Raw genomic sequence first — 18,133 nt, 5'->3', positions numbered from 1 at the left:
CGTACACGTCAACTATGACAGACAAAATTAGGAAAAAAAATCCAGAAAATCACATTGTAGGATTTTTAATGAATTTATTTGCAAATTATGGTGGAAAATAAGTATTTGGTCAATAACAAAAGTTTCTCAATACTTTGTTATATACCCTTTGTTGGCAATGACACAGGTCAAACGTTTTCTGTAAGTCTTCACAAGGTTTTCACACACTGTTGCTGGTATTTTGGCCCATTCCTCCATGCAGATCTCCTCTAGAGCAGTGATGTTTTGGGGCTGTCGCTGGGCAACACGGACTTTCAACTCCCTCCAAATATTTTCTATGGGGTTGAGATCTGGAGACTGGCTAGGCCACTCCAGGACCTTGAAATGCTTCTTACGAAGCCACTCCTTCGTTGCCCGGGCGGTGTGTTTGGGATCATTGTCATGCTGAAAGACCCAGCCACGTTTCATCTTCAATGCCCTTGCTGATGGAAGGAGGTTTTCACTCAAAATCTCACGATACATGGCCCCATTCATTCTTTCCTTTACACGGATCAGTCGTCCTGGTCCCTTTGCAGAAAAACAGCCCCAAAGCATGATGTTTCCACCCCCATGCTTCACAGTAGGTATGGTGTTCTTTGGATGCAACTCAGCATTCTTTGTCCTCCAAACACGACGAGTTGAGTTTTTACCAAAAAGTTATATTTTGGTTTCATATCTGACCATATGACATTCTCCCAATCCTCTTCTGGATCATCCAAATGCACTCTAGCAAACTTCAGAAGGGCCTGGACATGTACTGGCTTAAGCAGGGGGACACGTCTGGCACTGCAGGATTTGAGTCCCTGGCGGCGTAGTGTGTTACTGATGGTAGGCTTTGTTACTTTGGTCCCATCTCTCTGCAGGTCATTCACTAGGTCCCCCTGTGTGGTTCTGGGATTTTTGCTCACCGTTCTTGTGATCATTTTGACCCCACGGGGTGAGATCTTGCGTGGAGCCCCAGATCGAGGGAGATTATCAGTGGTCTTGTATGTCTTCCATTTCCTAATAATTGCTCCCACAGTTGATTTCTTCAAACCAAGCTGCTTACCTATTGCAGATTCAGTCTTCCCAGCCTGGTGCAGGTCTACAATTTTGTTTCTGGTGTCCTTTGACAGCTCTTTGGTCTTGGCCATAGTGGAGTTTGGAGTGTGACTGTTTGAGGTTGTGGACAGGTGTCTTTTATACTGATAACAAGTTCAAACAGGTGCCATTAATACAGGTAACGAGTGGAGGACAGAGGAGCCTCTTAAAGAAGAAGTTACAGATCTGTGAGAGCCAGAAATCTTGCTTGTTTGTAGGTGACCAAATACTTATTTTCCACCATAATTTGCAAATAAATTCATAAAAAATCCTACAATGTGATTTTCTGGATTTTTTTCTTCTCAATTTGTCTGTCATAGTTGACGTGTACCTATGATGAAAATTACAGGCCTCTCTCATCTTTTTAAGTGGGAGAACTTGCACAATTGGTGGCTGACATTTTGCATACACATTTTATATACACATTTTACATACACTTTTATATAAAGCAGTCACATAACAATAATACATTACCAAACATAAGCTCTTTAATCCCACCCCTCAGCCACTCTCAGCCCATCCCACCTATCACATTAGACCACCTTCATTTGGTTTCCATGTGCCATATATTTTTCAATTGTGCTGTGATGTTTTGCGTACATTTTTAACCTTTCTAATCATGTAGTATCCACAGATTGTGAGCTAAAGATGAAAACCTTTGCTACGAGTATTATTATATTATTTATTGACTGAGTATGGCTTGTAAGGTAAATTTTAAGTGAATGTTGTGATTTCTTTACCATTCCTGGACCTGTGACCAGAAACAAGCTTCATACGGGCAATACCAGAATAAATGATTTAGTGATTCTGTCTCTTCGCAGCAAAATCTACAGCGCTGAGATTGTTGTATGCCCCATATATATAGCATTCTGTTGGTGGCAAGATTTTTACATAATAATTTAAATTGAAAAACTAAAGTGTTGAATCAAGTGTTGTTTTTTTGTACCAGTTCATAAACCATGTGCCATGGAATCAGTACATCAAAAATCTCTTCCCATTTATTTTGTAACCTGTATGGTACAGCTGTCAACATTTTTGTCCTCAAATGAAACTGGTATATTGTTCTATTTATGCTAATTCCTTTCAGCCAATTTGTATCTTTAATACATGGCAGGCAAACAAGTTCCCTACCTTCTCCCTTTTCCATTTGCCTCCTCCATTTTTGTGGTAATGCTGCAATCAGTTGGTTGTAAGTTTGGATTGAGCAGAGATTCCCATATATTTTCGATAGCTGCATATGTGACATAACTCCACTGGTTTTATTCATAAACTCCACTGGTTTTATACACATTTTAAACATTTTTCCATATAAAATGTTTTTTTTTAATTAATCAGTATATTTGAGTTTAACCATAACATGTGTTGTAATATTTGTTCTATCTTTTCTGGAGGATAAAAATGAAATTGTAACCAGCTTTGTATGGCTTGTTTAAGAAAGGGCGATACTTTAAACAACATTTCATTTTCAATTAGTCGGAAATGAGAAGTTGTAATCTGTATAAAGACAAAAAGGCAAAGGATGAGCCTTTCTTAATAATCTACTGGATAACCATTTTGGGTTTAAGTTTAAGTTATATATGAGTGAAGCTTTTAGTGAGAGGTTTAAAGCTTTAATATTTAATAATTTTAGCCCCCCAAACTCATATTAATTATATCTATAGACACATTTAATTTTGTCTGGCTAAGCATTCCAAATAAAATGAAAAATATTTTGCTCATATGATTTAAAAAACGAGTCTTCTGGAGTAGGCAGTGCCATTAGTAAGTAAGTAAACTGTGATAGGACCAAAGAGTTAATCAATGTGATTTTTCCATAAATAGACAAGTATTTACCTCTCCGTGTTTGCAGAATCTTATCTATTTTTGCAGACTTTCTAATGAAATGGATTGTGGCAAGTTCATTTATATTTTGTGAGATGTGAATACCAAGTATGTCTACTTCACCATCTGCCCATTTTATTGGTAAACTACAAGGTAGTGTAAACACTGTGTCTTTTAGCGGTCCAATACGTAATATGGTACACTTGTCATAATTAGGTTTTAGTCCAGAGAGGCAGGAAAAGTGATCAAGATCTTCAATAAGACTGTGCAGGGATCCAGATTGGGGACTTTAAAAAAAACTTGAGTCATCAGCATACATTTACACTTTTGTTTTTATCCCCTGGATTTCTAACCCATTGATGTTCTTGTTGGATCTAATTTTAATAGCTAGCATTTCAATGGGCATAACAAATAGATATGGAGACAACGAACAGCCTTGTTTTACTCCTCTTAAAGCTCCATACTGATTTCATTACTACTAAAAAGTAACCAATATTTACTATTTTACATCTGGGGTTGCTGTACATAACTTAAACCCATTGTAAAAGAGATTCACCGAAATTAAAGTAATCCAGGCATTTATATATACATTCTAGTTGGACTTATCAAACGCCTTTTCAAAATCTGCTATGAAGACCAGGCCTGGTATCTTTGATGTTTCATAATGTTCAATTGTTTCAAGTAATTGTCGTATATTATCTCCAATACAGTGGGGAAAAAAAGTATTTAGTCAGCCACCAATTTAGCAAGTTCTCCCACTTAAAAAGATGAGAGAGGCCTGTAATTTTCATCATAGGTACATGTCAACTATGACAGACAAAATGAGAAAAAAAATTCCAGAAAATCACATTGTAGGATTTTTTATGAATTTATTTGCAAATTATGGTGGAAAATAAGTATTTGGTCAATAACAAAAGTTTCTCAATACTTTGTTATATACCCCTTGTTGGCAATGACACAGGTCAAACGTTTTCTGTAAGTCTTCACAAGGTTTTCACACACTGTTGCTGGTATTTTGGCCCATTCCTCCATGCAGATCTCCTCTAGAGCAGTGATGTTTTGGGGCTGTCGCTGGGCAACACGGACTTTCAACTCCCTCCAAAGATTTTCTATGGGGTTGAGATCTGGAGACTGGCTAGGCCACTCCAGGACCTTGAAATGCTTCTTACGAAGTCACTCCTTCGTTGCCCGGGAGGTGTGTTTGGGATCATTGTCATGCTAAAAGACCCAGCCACGTTTCATCTTCAATGCCCTTGCTGATGGAAGGAGGTTTTCACTCAAAATCTCACGATACATGGCCCCATTCATTCTTTCCTTTACACGGATCAGTCGTCCTGGTCCCTTTGCAGAAAAACAGCCCCAAAGCATGAAGTTTCCACCCCCATGCTTCACAGTAGGTATGGTGTTCTTTGGATGCAACTCAGCATTCTTTGTCCTCCAAACACGATGAGTTGAGTTTTTACCAAAAAGTTATATTTTGGTTTCATCTGACCATATGACATTCTCCCAATCCTCTTCTGGATCATCCAAATGCACTCTAGCAAACTTCAGACGGGCCTGGACTTAAGCAGGGGGACACGTCTGGCAATGCAGGATTTGAGTCCCTGGCGGAGTAGTGTGTTACTGATGGTAGGCTTTGTTACTTTGGTCCCAGCTCTCTGCAGGTCATTCACTAGGTCCCCCCGTGTGGTTCTGGGATTTTTGCACACCGTTCTTGTGATCATTTTGACCCCACGGGGTGAGATCTTGCGTGGAGCCCCCAGATCGAGGGAGATTATCAGTGGTCTTGTATGTCTTCCATTTCCTAATAATTGCTCCCACAGTTGATTTCTTCAAACCAAGCTGCTTACCTATTGCAGATTCAGTCTTCCCAGCCTGGTGCAGGTCTACAATTTTGTTTCTGGTGTCCTTTGACAGCTCTTTGGTCTTGACCATAGTGGAGTTTGGAGTGTGACTGTTTGAGGTTGTGGACAGGTGTCTTTTATACTGATAACAAGTTCAAACAGGTGCCATTAATACAGGTAACGAGTGGAGGACAGAGGAGCCTCTTAAAGAAGAAGTTACAGGTCTGTGAGAGCCAGAAATCTTGCTTGTTTGTAGGTGACCAAATACTTATTTTCCACCATAATTTGCAAATAAATTCATTAAAAATCCTACAATGTGATTTTCTGGATTTTTTTTTCTCAATTTGTCTGTCATAGTTGACGTGTACCTATGATGAAAATGACAGGCCTCTCTCATCTTTTTAAGTGGGAGAACATGCACAATTGGTGGCTGACTAAATACTTTTTTTCCCCACTGTATATCGTCCATGTAAAAAAACCTGTCTGATCAGGATGAATAATATCTGGTAAAAAAAAATGTATTCAATGTGCTATGTATTTCGCCAGGATTTTCGCATCACAACATTGAAGTGTAAGAGGCCTCCAGTTTTTTAAATGGACTGGATCTTTATACTTACCATCTGTGTCCTGTTTTAGTAGTAATGAAATCAGACCACCTTGTTGAGTACCTGAAAGTCAACCATTTTTATAGGAGTAATTAAAACATGCTAATAGTGGATCATTGAGTACATCAAAAAAGGTCTGATATACCTCTACTGGTATACCATCAAGCCCTGGTGTTTGTCCAGACTGAAAATATTTAATTTAATTTAATTGCCTCAAAGTTCCTCTTCTGTAAGTTGGCTTTCACACAGGTCTTTCTGTAAATGTGTTAATTTTACATTATTATTATTATTAGGAAATAAATCCTTACAGTTAACATCATTCAGTGGAAAGGGAGGAGACTGAAAATAAAACAAATGCTTAAAATATTTTGATTCCTCTTTCAAAATATCATTTGGTGAATCATGGATGACTCATGATCATTTGTAACGAGTTTCTGTAAATTATTTTTGGTAGCATTTCTATGTTGAAGATTGAAGAAAACATTTGTGAATTTTTCACCATTTTTTAAATCCGATTCGCTTTATTTTTGTAATACATTACACTTGATCATTCTTGAATAAGTACCTCCAATTATTTTTGTTTTTCCTCTAATCTATTTTGTGCCTCTATAGTACAGTTTCGATTACATCTACCTGTGCTGCTTTTTCCTCTATTTCCTTTACTAATCTAATCTCTTTTGACCTTAACTGCTTTTGTTTTAATGATGAGTATTGTATTGAATGGCCTCTAAAAGTACATTTAAAAGTGTCCCATACAATAAGGGGATCTGCTGTCAGTATGTTGTGCAGAAGAAAGTCAATTATGAATGATTTAGTCTTAGTTAAGAATAAATAGTCATCCAATAGGCTTTGATTAAATTTCCAATAACCCCGTCCACGTGGAAGTTATATGGAGGCCAAATTAGATGGTGGTCCGATTTCATTCGTTCTCCTTTTTAATACTTTTTTATTTTTGATGCCAGCAAGAATGAGACCAGGAAGTAATCAAGATGGCTAGCTTGATTAAGCCTCCTCCATGTATATCTCACTAGGTCAGGGTTCTTCAGCCTCCATATATCCACTAGTTCTAATGTATCCATGATATTCGTGATCTCCTTAAGTGCATGAGGGTGATAGTTTGTAGTATGATTTCCTTTACGATCCATTGAGGTACTTAAAACCATATTATAATCTCCCACCATAATAATAGATTCATTCGTTGCTTGTGAGCTCAATAGATTATTATATATATTTTCGATGAAGTGTCAATCATCATTATTTGGCCCATATAGATTAATTGGCCAGATCTGTTTTTGGTCCAATAGCATATTTAGAATAATCTATCTTCCTTGAGGATCTGTTTGCACAGTTTGCATAATCGGATCAAAATTTGTATTAATTAGTATAATCACCCCTTTTGAGTTTCTTTGCCCATGACAAAAATATATTTCTCCCTCCCAGTCCTTTTTCCACCCAACCTCATCTATATTTGTAGAGTGAGTTTCCTGTAAACAATATATATTATATTCTTTCTCTTTTAGCCAGGTCAAAATGTATCTTATTTTTGTTATGGTCTGCTAAGCCATTACAATTGTAACTGGCTATACTTATTTCCCCACTTACCATAATGACACCCAAGTTTCAATTATACTTACCATAACCAATGTTTGTAAACTTACCAGGGAAATATGGGCAGTCCCATGATAACATCATTCATTACTGCCACCCTTCACTAACACATTCAAACCCCCGTAGGTCTATTGCATATCTATGAGGGAGCTTTTTAAGAAAACGAACCAAATAACTGGAAAACAATCAGAAAAAATCATATTAATAGAAATAATAACAGCACAATCTTATAAATGCATGCTCATATTTAGAAAGTCCTAGCAAGGCTATAAGCATGTCAGCCCAGCCTGCTCATTTCATTGGATCCAATTATTCATACAGAAGAGAAAACAACCTATATATATATCGCAAGACCAGTTCTGTATGTCCATTACATGCCAGACATATTTCATATAGTCCTCATTATATCCTGTTTTTTTCCGACAAAAAAAGGAAGAAGGAAAAAGGAACATCACACTACCCATAAAGGACTACCTAAGTTTAACTTATAATCGGCTCTGACACAGCCATGGCACGATAGCCAAGAATACATGCAGTACAGGCAATCCAGAGGGAGTAAACCTGTAAAACCAACCCTCTCTCCACCCACACACATTTTGTTTTTCTTCCAGGGTCGTTGCTCTATCACCTCGGCTGTTTTACACCTAGGCTTATATCATTAGGATCAAGAATATGAAAGGTAGCGTAAATAACTTACATAGAAATATATAATATACCTCTCGCTTGGAGAAGTGCTTCCATAAGCCAGTTATTGTGTTGGTTCTACCGTTAATTTTAATCAGTTTATCCCAGTGTTAACCAGCCCGCCACACACTAATAGAGACAACAACCCTGTTGACAATACATAATCCAGTTTTTTTATGTTTAATACATTTGCAAAAAATTCTAAAAACCTGTTTTTGCTTTATCATTATGTGGTATTGTGTGTAGATCGATGAGGGAATATAAAAAAAAAAATCAATTTTAGAATAAGGTTGTAACGTAACAAAAAAAGTCAAGGGGTCTGAATACTTTCTGAATGCACTGTACATGCATACACCCAGAATCGTCCGTCGGACTGCCAGATGGTGAAGCGTGATTCATCACTTCAGAGAACGCGTTTCCACTGCTCCAGAGTCCAATGGCGGCGAGCTTTACACCACTCCAGCCGACGCTTGGCATTGCGCATGGTGATCTTAGGCTTGTTTGCGGCTGCTCTGCCATGGAAACCCATTACATAAAGCTCCCGACGAACAGTTCTTGTGCTGACGTTGCTTCTAGAGGCAGTTTGGAACTCGGTAGTGAGTGTTGCAACCGAGGACAGATTATTTTTACACGCTACACGCTTCAGCATTCGGCGGTCCCATTCTGTGAGCTTGTGTGGCCTACCACTTTGCGGCTGAGGCGTTGTTGCTCCTAGACGTTTCCACTTCACAATAACAGCACTTGCAGTTGACCGGGGCAGCTCTAGCAGGGTAGAAATTTGACAAACTGACTTGCTGGAAAGTTTGCATCCTATGACGGTGCCACGTTGAATGTCACTGAGCTCTTCAGTAAGGCCATTCTACTGCCAATGTTTTTCTACGGAGATTGCATGTTTGTGTGCTCGATTTGATACACAGGTATGGCTGAAATAGCCGAATCCACTAATATGAAGGGGTGTCCACATACTTTTGTATGTGTGTAAGATATATACTGTATACACTACCAGTCTAATGTTTGGACACACCTACTCAAGTGTTAAAACAAATCAAAATATATTTTATATTTGAGATTCTTCAAATAGCCACCCTTTGCCTTGATGACAGCTTTGCACACTCTTGGCATTCTCTCAACCAGCTTCATTAAAAATATATTTTATATTTGAGATTCTTCAAATAGCCACCCTTTGCCTTGATGACAGCTTTGCACACTCTTGGCATTCTCTCAACCAGCTTCATGAGGTAGTCACCTGGAATACATTTCAATTAACAGGTGTGCCTTGTTAAAAGTTAATGTGTGGAATTTATTTCCTTCTTAATGCGTTTGAGCCAATCAGTTGTGTTGTGACAAGGTAGGGGTGGTATACAGAAGATAGCCCTATTAGGTAAAATACCAAGTTCATATTATGGCAAGAACAGCTCAAATAAGCAAAGAGAAACAACAGTCCATCATTACTTTAAGACATGAAGGTCAGTCAATCTGGAACATTTCAAGGACTTTGAAAGTTTCTTCAAGTGCAGTAGCAAAAACCATCAAACGTTATGATGAAACTGGCTCTCATGAGGCCCGCCACAGGAATGGAAGACCCAGAGTTACCTCTGCTGCAGAGGATAAGTTCATTAGAGTTACCAGCCTCAGAAATTGCAGGCCAAATAAATGCTTCACAGAGTTCAAGTAACAGACACATCTCAATGTCAACTGTTCAGGGGGGACTGTGTGAATCAGGCCTTCATAGTCAAATTGCTGCAAAGAAACCACTACTACCACTGCAGCGATTCACCATCCCATCTGGTTTGGGCTTAGTGGGACTATCATTTGTTTTTCAACAGGACAATGACCCAACACACCTCCAGGCTGTGTAAGGGCTATTTTACCAAGAGGGAGAGTGATGGAGTGCTGCATCAGATAACCTGGCCTCCACAATCCCCCAACCTCAATCCAATTGAGATGGTTTGGGATGAGTCGGACGGCAGAGTGAAGGAAAAGCAGACAACAAGTGCTCAGCAAATGTGGGAACTCCTTCAAGACTGTTGGAAAAGCATTCCAGGTGAAGCTGGTTGAGAGAATGCCAAGATTGTGCAAATCTGTCATCAAGGCAAAGTTTGGACACACCTACTCATTCCAGGGTTTTTCTTCATTTTTACTATGTTCTACATTGTAGAATAATAGTGAAGACATCAAAACTATGAAATAACACATATGGAATCATGTAGTAACCAAAAAAGTGTTAAACAAATCAAAATATATTATATATGTGTGTTTGTGTGTGTGTGTGTGTGTGTGTGTGTGTATGTGTGTGTGTATGTGTGTGTGTATATGTGTATGTATATGGGGGAAACTAGCTACCTACTGAGAGTAAACCAATGGTAATTACTTGGTTATGAACTTCCTCTCTACCCCACTGGCTCTAGTGAATGGTGCTGCCTTGGGGTAAGGTTTGTGGAATCAAATATTTCTGTGACTCACTCAACATGCTATGATTTGTCAGTGAGTTAGTCAACAAGTTGTTTTTAGTCCAGCGGATAAGAGCCCAAAAATACATACTTTTTTTCACTTTCTGATGAATGCATGAAACTTGCTATTTCGACAGCCACACTCATAATGCATATTGTTCGTCCTTCCCCAGGACCAGCTAAAGCCTGTGTTTACAGTGGCCAGCCTCCCCGGCACCACCAGTACCCACACACCCACGGCCCCCACCACCTCCACCACCATGCAGGTGAGCAGCGGACCCTCCTTCCCCATCACCAACTACCTGGCACCCGTCTCTTCTAGCAGCAATGTCAACGGCACAGTCCTCAAGACCACCGGTGCCTCCGGAGGGCAGGTCATGCAGCTACCCAGCGGCTTTACCTTCATGTCAGGTACCTACAGCAGGAGAGACACTGGCCTTTATGCTATGCTATACTATACTTTACTATAATATAATTAAGCAATAAGGTCTGAGTGGGTGTGGCATATTGGCAAATATACCAGGGCTAAGGGCTGTTTTTATGCACGACGCAAAGCGGAGTACCTTATCAGCCCCACAATGGTATATGCATTGGTTGAATCTCAATGTTAAATTCAAATCTCCCTACCATCATATCTAAGCTAATATGACACCAATGTCGATGAAATTTCGCAAATCAACTTGATTGGAGGTACACAACAAACTTTCCACCTCTCGTCATGATCCGTCCAGCCATTACTGAGAATCACTATACCAGATTTTTGACAGGGTCGTTAGCATTAGGGTCATCAGACAATTTTTTTGCCCAAACCCGGTTCAAATTCTAGACGTTGGATTAAAACGAGGCTACAGCGTCCATAAGGTGACAATTAGACTTGGATTCATTTGGACTGAATACGTTTGTAGGTGCAACAGTTTTTATTAAGTTTATAATTTATCGCTCTCATGTGCACATTTCAGTCCATTAAGAACCAACAACCTTTCTGTAGCATTTCTAACAATGCTAACATATTTTCACCCGAATATCAGAGTTCTAAAACAGGGACCAACAACTCGGTTGCTGCGCAACAGCAGCAGCTAGCTAGTAGCAGGCTGGCAGCTGAAGCAAGCTACAAGCAAAGGAGACTAGCTAGCTAGGTACATTTGGCTATGGAAGGTTTTTCATATGGCTGAAGTCATCTGTGTAAACTAAATCAGAGCACAAACAAATAAGCTAGCGAACGTCCTTGGCTGCTATTATAGCCAGTTAGCTAGCAAACTAGCCAGTAGTTACAAGCCAACGAGACTGTACCATAGCTGTATAGATCATGCACCAACCACAACTCAATGTTGACAATATATCCTAGCTAGCTACATTCTTCCATAAAGCTTTGCTAGCTAGTTAGCTAGCTAAGTAAAGTTCATAGTCAACACCAAACACTGTTAACTTATAAAACATGCAATGGGCATTGCTCATCAAGCTACTCCGGCATGATACAGTCAAACTGGCTTGATAGCTACGTGTGCAGCCAGATGTCAGTTTCACCACAAACACTGCTAGCTAGCCTACATTTCCTCAACCAAGACCAGCCTCTCAGAACACAAACTGTAGATGATAAAATGAATTGTCTTGAAACCGTTAGCTATGTTGAATCTAAACCTGACAATGCACATGCAAGTAGTGCATCGGCTGTACACTTGCTAGCTAGCTAGCTAGGTAATTAGCTAGATCAACACCAGCGGACTAAACTCCGACTACATCATTTCACCCAAGGCCAATACTTAAAACATTTTTTTATTGTGAAACGCACACCTTGTACCTATGTTTGTCCTCTGTAGTTGCATGCCTTTGTTTGCTGAAATCCATACTTTTTCAATAAACGTTAATCAAATACCACCAATGACTGTTTGCTCATTGCTGTTGTGCTAAAATGGCAACTCAGTGCAAATCCGCATGTGCCAATTTAATCTCAACAAGGAATTAGTCGGTGGTATTTCATTAACGTTTATTGAAAAAGTATGGATTTCAGCAAACAAAGAAAGGCATGCAACTACTGAGGACAAACATAGGTACAAGGTGGGCGTTCCATAAAAAAAAAAATGTTTTACCTTGGGTGAATCGATTCAGACGGAGCTAGATTCCACAAAGCCTGGTCTCAGCTCCACGGTGTTGGTGAAGTTAATCAGAAACTTCCTTCACCGTGGAGTTTGGTACCGCTAGATCAACACACGAGACCGAAGACACGTCGCTGTTCGAGCGTCCAGAACAAATTCTAGCCCTTACCTTATGATGCATTAATTTAGTAACCCTCCTCTGTCAATGCAATGTTCTTCATGCCATTTTAATCCAAATTTGCGCTGACTGACCAACAGTGTCAAGTTACTTTTCAGTGTGTTCCACAAGATCTGAACCCAGTAAGCAAAATTATGTTTAAAAGACCTACACTACATTACCAAAGATATGTGGACACCTGCTCGTCAAACATCGAATTCCAAAATCATGGGCATTAATATGGAGTTGGTCCCCCCTTTGTTGCTATAACAGCATCCACTTTTCTGGGAAGGCTTTCCACTAGATGTTGGAACATTGCTGCAGGGACTTGCTTCCATTCAGCCCCGAGCATTAGTGAGGTCGGGCACTAATGTTGGGCGATTAGGTCTGGGTCACAGTCGGCATTCCAATTATTTCCAAAGGTGTTCGATGGGGTTGAGGTCAGGGTTCTGTGCAGGCCAGTCAAGTTCTTCCACACCAATCTCGACAAACCATTTCTGTATGGACCTCCCTTTGTGCACAGGGGCATTGTCATGCTGAAACAGGAAAGGGCCTTCCCCAAACTGTTGCCAAAAAGTTGGAAGCACAGATTCGTCTAGAATGTCATTGTATGCTGTAGTGTTAAGATTTCCCTTCACTGGAACTAAGGGGCCTAGCCCGAACCATGAAAAACAGCCCCAGACCATTATTCCTCTTCCACCAGACTTTACAGTTGGCACTATGCATTCGAGCAGGTAGCGTTCTCCTGGCATCCGCCAAACCGAGATTCGTCTGTTGGACTGCCACATGGTGAAGCGTGATTCATCACTCCAGAGAACGCGTTTCCACTGCTCCAGAGTCTAATGGCGGCGAGCTTTACACCACTCCAGCCGACGCTTGGCATTGCGCATGGTGATCGTAGGCTTGTGTGCGGCTGCTCGGCCATGGAAACCCATTTCATGAAGCTCCCGACGAACAGTTTTTGTGCTGACGTTGCTTCCAGAGGCATTTTGGAACTCGGTAGTGAGTGTTGCAACCAAGGACAGACAATTTTTATGCGCTTCAGCATTGGCAGTCCTGTTCTGTGAGCTTGTGTGGCCTACCACTTTGCGACTGAGCTGTTGTTGCTCCTAGACGTTTCCACTTCACAATAACAGCACTTATAGTTGACCGGGGCAGCTCTAGCAGGGCATACATTTTGCGAACTGACTTGTTGGAAAGGTGGCATCCTATGACAGTGCCACGTTGAAAGTCAGAGAACTCTTCAGTACGGGCCATTCTAATGCCAATGTTTGTCTATGGAGATTGCATGGCTGTGTGCTCGATTTTATACACCTGTCAGCAACGGGTGTGACTGAAATAGCCAAATCCACTACTTTGAAGGGGTGTCCATATACTTTTGGCTATGTGGTTTATTTTCCAGACGTAGAAGTTTAGGTCATTTTAGGTTCTGAATGAAAGTTTAAATTGTATTTTCCGGACGTTGAAAATACGTATTTTCTGAATATGGAAATCGGGTTAATTTTCAGTTCTGAATGAAAGTTGAAAATACTTTCTCTACATTTTTGTACTGTAATGTACTGCACTCTACTGTACTACAGTCGTGGTCAAAAGTTACACAAATACTAATTTCCACAAAGTCTGCTGCCTCAGTTTTGATGAAGGCAATTTGCATATACTCCAGAATGTCATGAAGAGTGATCAGATGAATTGCAATTAATTGCAAAGTCCCTCTTTGCCATGAAAATGAACTTAATCCCCCAAAAAACATTTTCCACTGCATTTCAGCCCTGCCACAAAAGGACCAGCTGCCATCATGTCAGTGATTCTCTCGTTAACACAGGTGAGAGTGTTGACGAGGACAAGGCTGGAGATCACTCTGTCATGCTGATTGAGTTAGAATAACAGACTGGAAGCTTTAAAAGGAGGGTGGTGCTTGAAATCATTGTTCTTCCTCTGTTAACCATGGTTACCTGCAAGGAAACACGTGTCGTCATCATTGCTTTGCACAAAAAGGGCTTCACAGGCAAGGATATTGCTGCTAGTAAGATTGCTCCTAAATCAACCATTTTACGGATCATCAAGAACTTCAAGGAGAGAGGTTCAATTGTTGTGAAGAAGGCGTCAGGGCGCCCAAGAAAGTCCAGCTAGCGCCAGGACCGTCTCCTAAAGTTGATTCAGCTGTGGGATCGGGGCACCACCAGTGCAGAGCTTGCTCAGGAATGGCAGCAGGCAGGTGTGAGTGCATCTGCACGCACAGTGAGGCGAATACTTTTGGAGGATGGCCTGTTGTCAAGAAGGGCAGTAAAGAAGCCACTTCTCTCCAGGAAAAACATCAGGGACAGACTGATATTCTGCAAAAGGTACAGGGATTGGACTGCTGAGGACTGGGGTAAAGTCATTTTCTCGGATGATTCCCCTTTCCGATTGTTTGGGGCATATGGAAAACACCTTGTCCGGAGAAGACAAGGTGAGCGCTACCATCAGTCCTGTGTCATGCCAACAGTAAAGCATCCTGAGACCATTCATGTGTGGGGTTGCTTCTCAGCCAAGGGAGTGGGCTCACTCACAATTTTGAGAACACAGCCATAAATAAAGAATAGTACCAACACATCCTCCGAGAGCAACTTCTCCCAACCATCCAAGAACAGTTTGGTGATGACCAATGCCTTTTCCAGCATGATGGAGCACCTTGCTATAAGGCAAGACCTTAATCCCATTGAGAACTTGTGGTCGATCCTCAAGAGGCGGGTGGACAAACAAAAACCCACAAATTCTGACAAACTCCAAGCATTGATTATGGAAGAAGGGGCTGCCATCAGTCAGGATGTGGCCCAGAAGTTAATTGACAGCATGCCAGGGTGGATTGCAGAGGTCTTGAAAAAGAAGGGTCAACACTGCAAATATTGACTCTTTGCACAAACTTAATGTAATTGTCAATAAAAGCCTTTGACACTTATGGAATGCTTATAATTATACTTCAGTATACCATAGTAACATCTGACAAAAATATCTCATAACACTGAAGCAGCGAACTTTGTGAAGACCAATACTTGTGTCAATCTCAAAACTTTTGACCACAACTGTAAACTGTGCTGTGCTGGCCAAACTTATGCTGTCCAAACATAGATGTCTATGATTGGTTCAGATTTGGTCCAGTCTGGACCAGACCAAGTCTGAACCAAACATTGTTTGGGCCAAATCAAGGCCAGTCCGAATCGGACCAAATCTGAACCAAACATAGACATCTATGATTGGTTCAGATTTGGTCCAGACCAGTACAAAATAAACGTCTGTAGACGAGATTCCCTAAAAACACGCCACTTCATTACAGCTACAACTTTTTCGTAACAGGTTAGGAGAACATACGCAGCAGGTTAGAGGTAACGCAGCAGGTTACGGGAATTAGGTTAAGGTTAGCGAAAATGCTCTCCTAACCTGCTACAAAAAATTACTAGTATTGAAGTGGCATGTTTTTAGGGAGTCCCGTCTGTGAACGTTGAAATCAAGGCTAGTCCGGACCGCACCAAACAAAGAAGAAAAAAAAAGACGTCCAAAAGACGTTGACATAGGTCCCCTTAGTGGGAAGTAGCCATCAACAAGTAAAACACTGGAGGGAGGCTGGGGACTCAGCCAACTTATTCAGTACTTTGAGTCACTGGAACTGGTTTGTGCTTAATTTAAAGCAGCTATTGATATCCATATGTTTTGCATAAATGCGTGTTTTAACGATGCATCGTTTCTATAAAGGCCGAAAAAATCACGTGTTTCCCAAAACATCACGTAGGGAGAACCTTAAAAACGTGCGTTGTTAGAGCATATGTCGATACTGATAGGATCGAAAGAAAGGTGGCGCTGCTCTTAGATCAGCGTTCTCCATTCAAATGTAACCTTAACATTAGATTCTGACAATGGATCAGCTCCTAGAAAGGAATTATCACCTACAGTGCCTTCAGAAAGTATTCATACCCCTTGACGTATTCCACATTTTGTGTTACAGCCTGAACCCATCTACACACAATACCACATAATGGGGCGGCAGGTAGCTTAGTGATTAAGAGCGTTGTGCCAGTAACCGAAAGGTCGCTGGTTCTAATCCCCGAGCCGACTAGGTGAAAAATCTGTCGATATGCCCTTGAGCAAGGCACTTAACCCTAATTGCTCATGTAAGTCGCTCTGGATAAGAGCGTCTGCTAAATGACTAAAATGTAATGACAAAGTGAAAACATGTTTTTTGAATTATTTTGCTAATTTATTGAAAATGAAATACAGAAATATCTAATTTCCATAAGTATTCACACCCCTGAGTCAATACGTTAGAATCACCTTTGGCAGCGATTACAGCTGTGAATCTTTCTGGGTAAGTCTCTAAGAGCTTTGTACAGCTGGGTTTGCACCATATTTGCACATTATTCTTAAAATAATTATTCAAGCTCTGTCAAGTTGGTTGTTGATCATTGCTAGACAGCCATTTTCAAGTATTGCCATAGATTTACAAGCTGATTTAAGTCAAAACTGTTACTAGGCCACTCAGGAACATTCAATGTCGTCTTGGTAAGCAACTTGTGTATATTTGGCCTTGTGTTTTAGGTTATTGTCCTGCTGAAAGGTGAATTTGTCTCCTAGTGTCTGTTGGAAAACAGACTAAACCAGGTTTTCCTCTAGGATTTTGCCTATGCTTAGCTCTATTCCATTTATTTTTATCCTGAAAAACTCTCTAGTCCTTGCCGATGACAAGCATACCCATAACATGATGCAGCCACCACCATGCTTGAAAATATGAAGTGTGGTACTCAGTGACGTGTTGTATTGGATTTGCCCCCAACATTACGCTTTGTATTCAGGACATAAAGTTAATCTCTTAGTCACATTTTTTACAGGTTTACTTTAGTGCCTTATTGCAAACAGGATGCATGTTTTGGAATATTTTTATTCTGTACAGGCTTCCTTCTTTTCACTCTGTCATTTAGGTTAGTATTGTGGAGTAACTACAGTGTTGTTGATCCATCCTCTGTTTTGTCACAGCCATTAAACTCTTAACTGTTTTAAAGGTGGAATATGCAGGAATCGCTCCGCCATTTCCTGGTTGCTAAAATTCTAATAGTCGCCTAATTTCAGTTTAGTTGCCAGAGAGGAAGGCAACTAAACTAAACGTCCTTCCTAACTCAGTTGCCTCTCTGGCAACTGAGTTAGGAAGGACGCCTGTATCTTTGTAGTGACTGGGTGTATTGATACACCATCCAAAGTGTAATTAATAACTTCACCATGCTCAAAGGGATATTCGATGTCTGCTTTTTGCGAGGCATTGGAAAACCTCCCTGGTGTTTGTGGTTGAATCTGTGTTTGAAATTCAATGCTCGACTGAGGGACCTTACAGATAATTGTATGTGTGGGGTAAACTATTGCACATAGATTGAGTCCATGCAAAGTATTATGTGACTTGTTAAGCACCTTTTTACTCCTGAACTTATTTAGGCTTGCCGTAACAAAGGGATTGAATACTTATTGACTCAAGACATTTCAGCTTGATTATTTGTAATTAATTTGTAAAAAATTCTAAAAACATACTTTGACATGATGGGGTATTGTGTGTAGGCCAGCAACACAAAATCTCAATTTAATCCATTTTAAATTCCGGCTGTAATACAACAACGTGGAAAAAGTCAAGGGGTGTGAATACTTTCTAAAGGCACTGTATGGCTGCAAATATTGAGGTGGCTTATTTTAATGCTTAGGCTATGCACTAAATTGAATACTTGGCACATCATTGTTAGGCCTACACATCATGAAATTG

At 40.4% G+C, this 18,133-nt stretch overlaps 1 protein-coding gene across 4 annotated transcripts in view; it reads left to right on the top strand.

Annotated features, from left to right (window-relative positions):
• Positions 1-18,133, top strand: part of LOC121553595 (serum response factor) — a 63,996-nt gene that overhangs the window by 39,006 nt on the left and 6,857 nt on the right. For all 4 annotated transcript variants that reach the window (XM_041866842.2, XM_041866839.2, XM_041866840.2 and 1 more), the window contains exon 3: positions 10,284-10,521. In XM_041866842.2, the coding sequence (XP_041722776.1) occupies positions 10,284-10,521 (238 nt within the window). The remainder of the gene's footprint in view (positions 1-10,283; positions 10,522-18,133) is intronic.

This window comes from Coregonus clupeaformis, chromosome 37, assembly GCF_020615455.1.
Source record: "Coregonus clupeaformis isolate EN_2021a chromosome 37, ASM2061545v1, whole genome shotgun sequence".
NCBI lineage: Eukaryota > Metazoa > Chordata > Actinopteri > Salmoniformes > Salmonidae > Coregonus > Coregonus clupeaformis.
This window is presented reverse-complemented; position numbering and strand designations above follow the sequence as displayed.